Source organism: Papilio polytes, unplaced genomic scaffold, assembly GCF_000836215.1.
Source record: "Papilio polytes unplaced genomic scaffold, Ppol_1.0 DF823935.1, whole genome shotgun sequence".
NCBI lineage: Eukaryota > Metazoa > Arthropoda > Insecta > Lepidoptera > Papilionidae > Papilio > Papilio polytes.
Window position 1 is genome coordinate 497,994 of NW_013525269.1, and position 2,214 is coordinate 500,207.

The 2,214-nt window shown below is 43.0% G+C and overlaps 2 protein-coding genes across 2 annotated transcripts in view; both read right to left on the reverse strand.

Moving 5' to 3' along the window:
* Positions 1 to 1,303, reverse strand: part of LOC106101784 — a 2,307-nt gene extending 1,004 nt beyond the window's left edge. The window contains exons 1-2 of the mRNA XM_013281120.1: positions 284 to 1,303; positions 3 to 138 (exon numbers count right to left, since the gene is read on the reverse strand). Of these exons, the coding sequence (XP_013136574.1) occupies positions 3 to 138; positions 284 to 1,199 (1,052 nt within the window). The 5' untranslated portion in view covers positions 1,200 to 1,303. The remainder of the gene's footprint in view (positions 1 to 2; positions 139 to 283) is intronic.
* A 361-nt stretch (positions 1,304 to 1,664) lies between these two features.
* LOC106101786 overlaps positions 1,665 to 2,214 on the reverse strand; it is a 10,978-nt gene continuing 10,428 nt past the window's right edge. The window contains exons 10-12 of the mRNA XM_013281121.1: positions 2,155 to 2,211; positions 1,851 to 1,911; positions 1,665 to 1,769 (exon numbers count right to left, since the gene is read on the reverse strand). Coding sequence (XP_013136575.1) covers positions 1,738 to 1,769; positions 1,851 to 1,911; positions 2,155 to 2,211 — 150 coding nt within the window. The 3' untranslated portion in view covers positions 1,665 to 1,737. The remainder of the gene's footprint in view (positions 1,770 to 1,850; positions 1,912 to 2,154; positions 2,212 to 2,214) is intronic.

The following is a 2,214-nucleotide window of genomic DNA, read 5'->3' on the forward strand; positions in this document are numbered from 1 at the left end:
GTTTAGATATACCAATATGTTCATTTTCGTGTAACAATTTGTCGCGCTCTCTGAGAAATCCCTCGTGGCAGTAGTGACAGGAGAACTTGCGATCGGTGAAGTGACATAGATTGATGTGGTCGTTGTAGTTGATAATACCTATAGAAAATAGATAGAATACCATTACTTTTTTTACTCTCTAGTGAAACAAAAAAATATTACAGGCTACGATTATAAAATTGTACTTCATAAAACTGGAAAACCTGCGTAGGCCTTATATTATGCTTTTAAAAGATTTGCCCACCGTAAAAGATCATTCTGCACCCCATGAAGGGACACTGCCGCGGCGTGGTGTCCATCAAGCAGTTCCTCTGCACGGACTGCACGTAGCTCAGTATGACCGGACTCTGTCGCTCTCTCAGCGCGGACTCAGAGAACACTTTTTTTGCGCCCCGAAGCCGACGAAATCGCAACCCGCGTCGCCGGCGCTTCTCATAGCGATTGCTGATGTTGTTGTCGCTCGCCGCGTACATGTGGGGGGAGGGTAGGCCGTTGTTGGACTTCTCTCGTCTTATGCCGAGTATACGTTGGAGGAACAGCTGGAAACGCGTCGGCTTCGGTTGCGAGTCCTTCATCATGAGGAACGGTGCCGCGTGCAGGATTTCCGAGGTTTGCGTGCACTCGCATTCCTTTTCGCTAGTGGTTACTGAGAGGAGATCTTTGCAGTCCTGTGTGTACTTGTCGCGGCGTACGAGAGACTCTTGCGTTGAGATGGATGTGTATTGTAGCTTGAGGTCGCGCATGACGGCCGTGGTGAGCGAGCTGCGCTCGGCGGGTGCGAGGGCGGGTGCTGGCGGCGCAGCCTGCTCAGTGGTGCCGGCGCACGCGTCTGTCTTGGTACGGTGAGAGCGTCGACGACGCGAGTGTCGCCGCTCCCCGCGCCCCTCCGCGCCATACGGCTCCGGTAAGATGCCAATTACACTCGCATCGTATATTTGGAACAGCTTCTTGAGACATTTGTACTTGGCCTTCAGGACCTCGTGCTTCTTCTTCGGTATCCATTTGCAGACATCTTCGTCGGTCTCTTCCTTTCCGGAGTCACTCATCAATGTCGGAAGTTTCTTATCCAACATTGATATGAAGCTTGAAAGGTAACAAATAATTTTACAAAGGAAAAAGAACGACACACTCGCGTAAATTTGAAAATGATACGGTATCATAACTAAGGCACTTTTTCAATAGATTTTGCGTAGGTTTTTTATAAAATCGAAACACTTCCCGATAGAGTGCATTGTGCTATGACGTTTTTGTCAATTGCAATGAGAAAACGTCTTTTCGATTTTATTTTTCTAAAAGAATTACCTATAGAGTATTTATGGAGTGTTCTATTTAGTTAAAAATAATCAAAAGTTCAGTTGAACCTTCTGATCTTAATTATCTAATCATAATAAAACTAATATTATAGTTAACTAAATGTGAAAGTTAGAGTTTGTAGCCGCTGCTGAACCGGTCTTTATGAAATTTGGTATATATGTAAAGGATAGTCTGGAAGAACGCATTGGCTACTCACTTTTGTGTTTTTATGTTTACGTATGTCTAGTCCAACAGCAAATGGACTTACTATAGGGCCTAATATATGTCAAAAGTGAAACAGAACTACCATTCATTACAAACATTTATTTGGTTTATTTATATAAATTAAAAATATTCACAATACAATTATTAAACTAGTAAAATAATTAAGTACAGTCATTTATTTTATCCGAATGAACCTTCCGGCATTAGAAGACCTGAAACAAAAATAAAGAAATGCTGAACTCCAGTAAAGTTTTAATACAATTTAGTTTATAGTCGTATTTAAACAAACTTACCCGCTATGCAAGCCGTCATAAAGCAAATACCGCATCCAGTGAAAAATGCTCGCACTGCCACCTAAAAATGATCAAAATAGGAGTTAATTAAGTTAACAGTCAATTAAATGGTCCCTTAGAGCAGGCGCGTTTGACTAAACAATCACACGACAGTTCTGCGATTGTTGATGTTTCGCATCCGTTAAGTCGGACAACTAATGGAGTATTGTACCTCCATATAAGCTCATAGGAATCAAAGCGAGACTGAATAGTTGTGCGATAGTTTAGTCAACTCGTGCGTACTCCTAGTGATGAGTAAACATACGCTGGAGAGTGTCTCTCGCTGCGCGGGCGCCATGGCGGAGATGGCACCGATCATGATTCC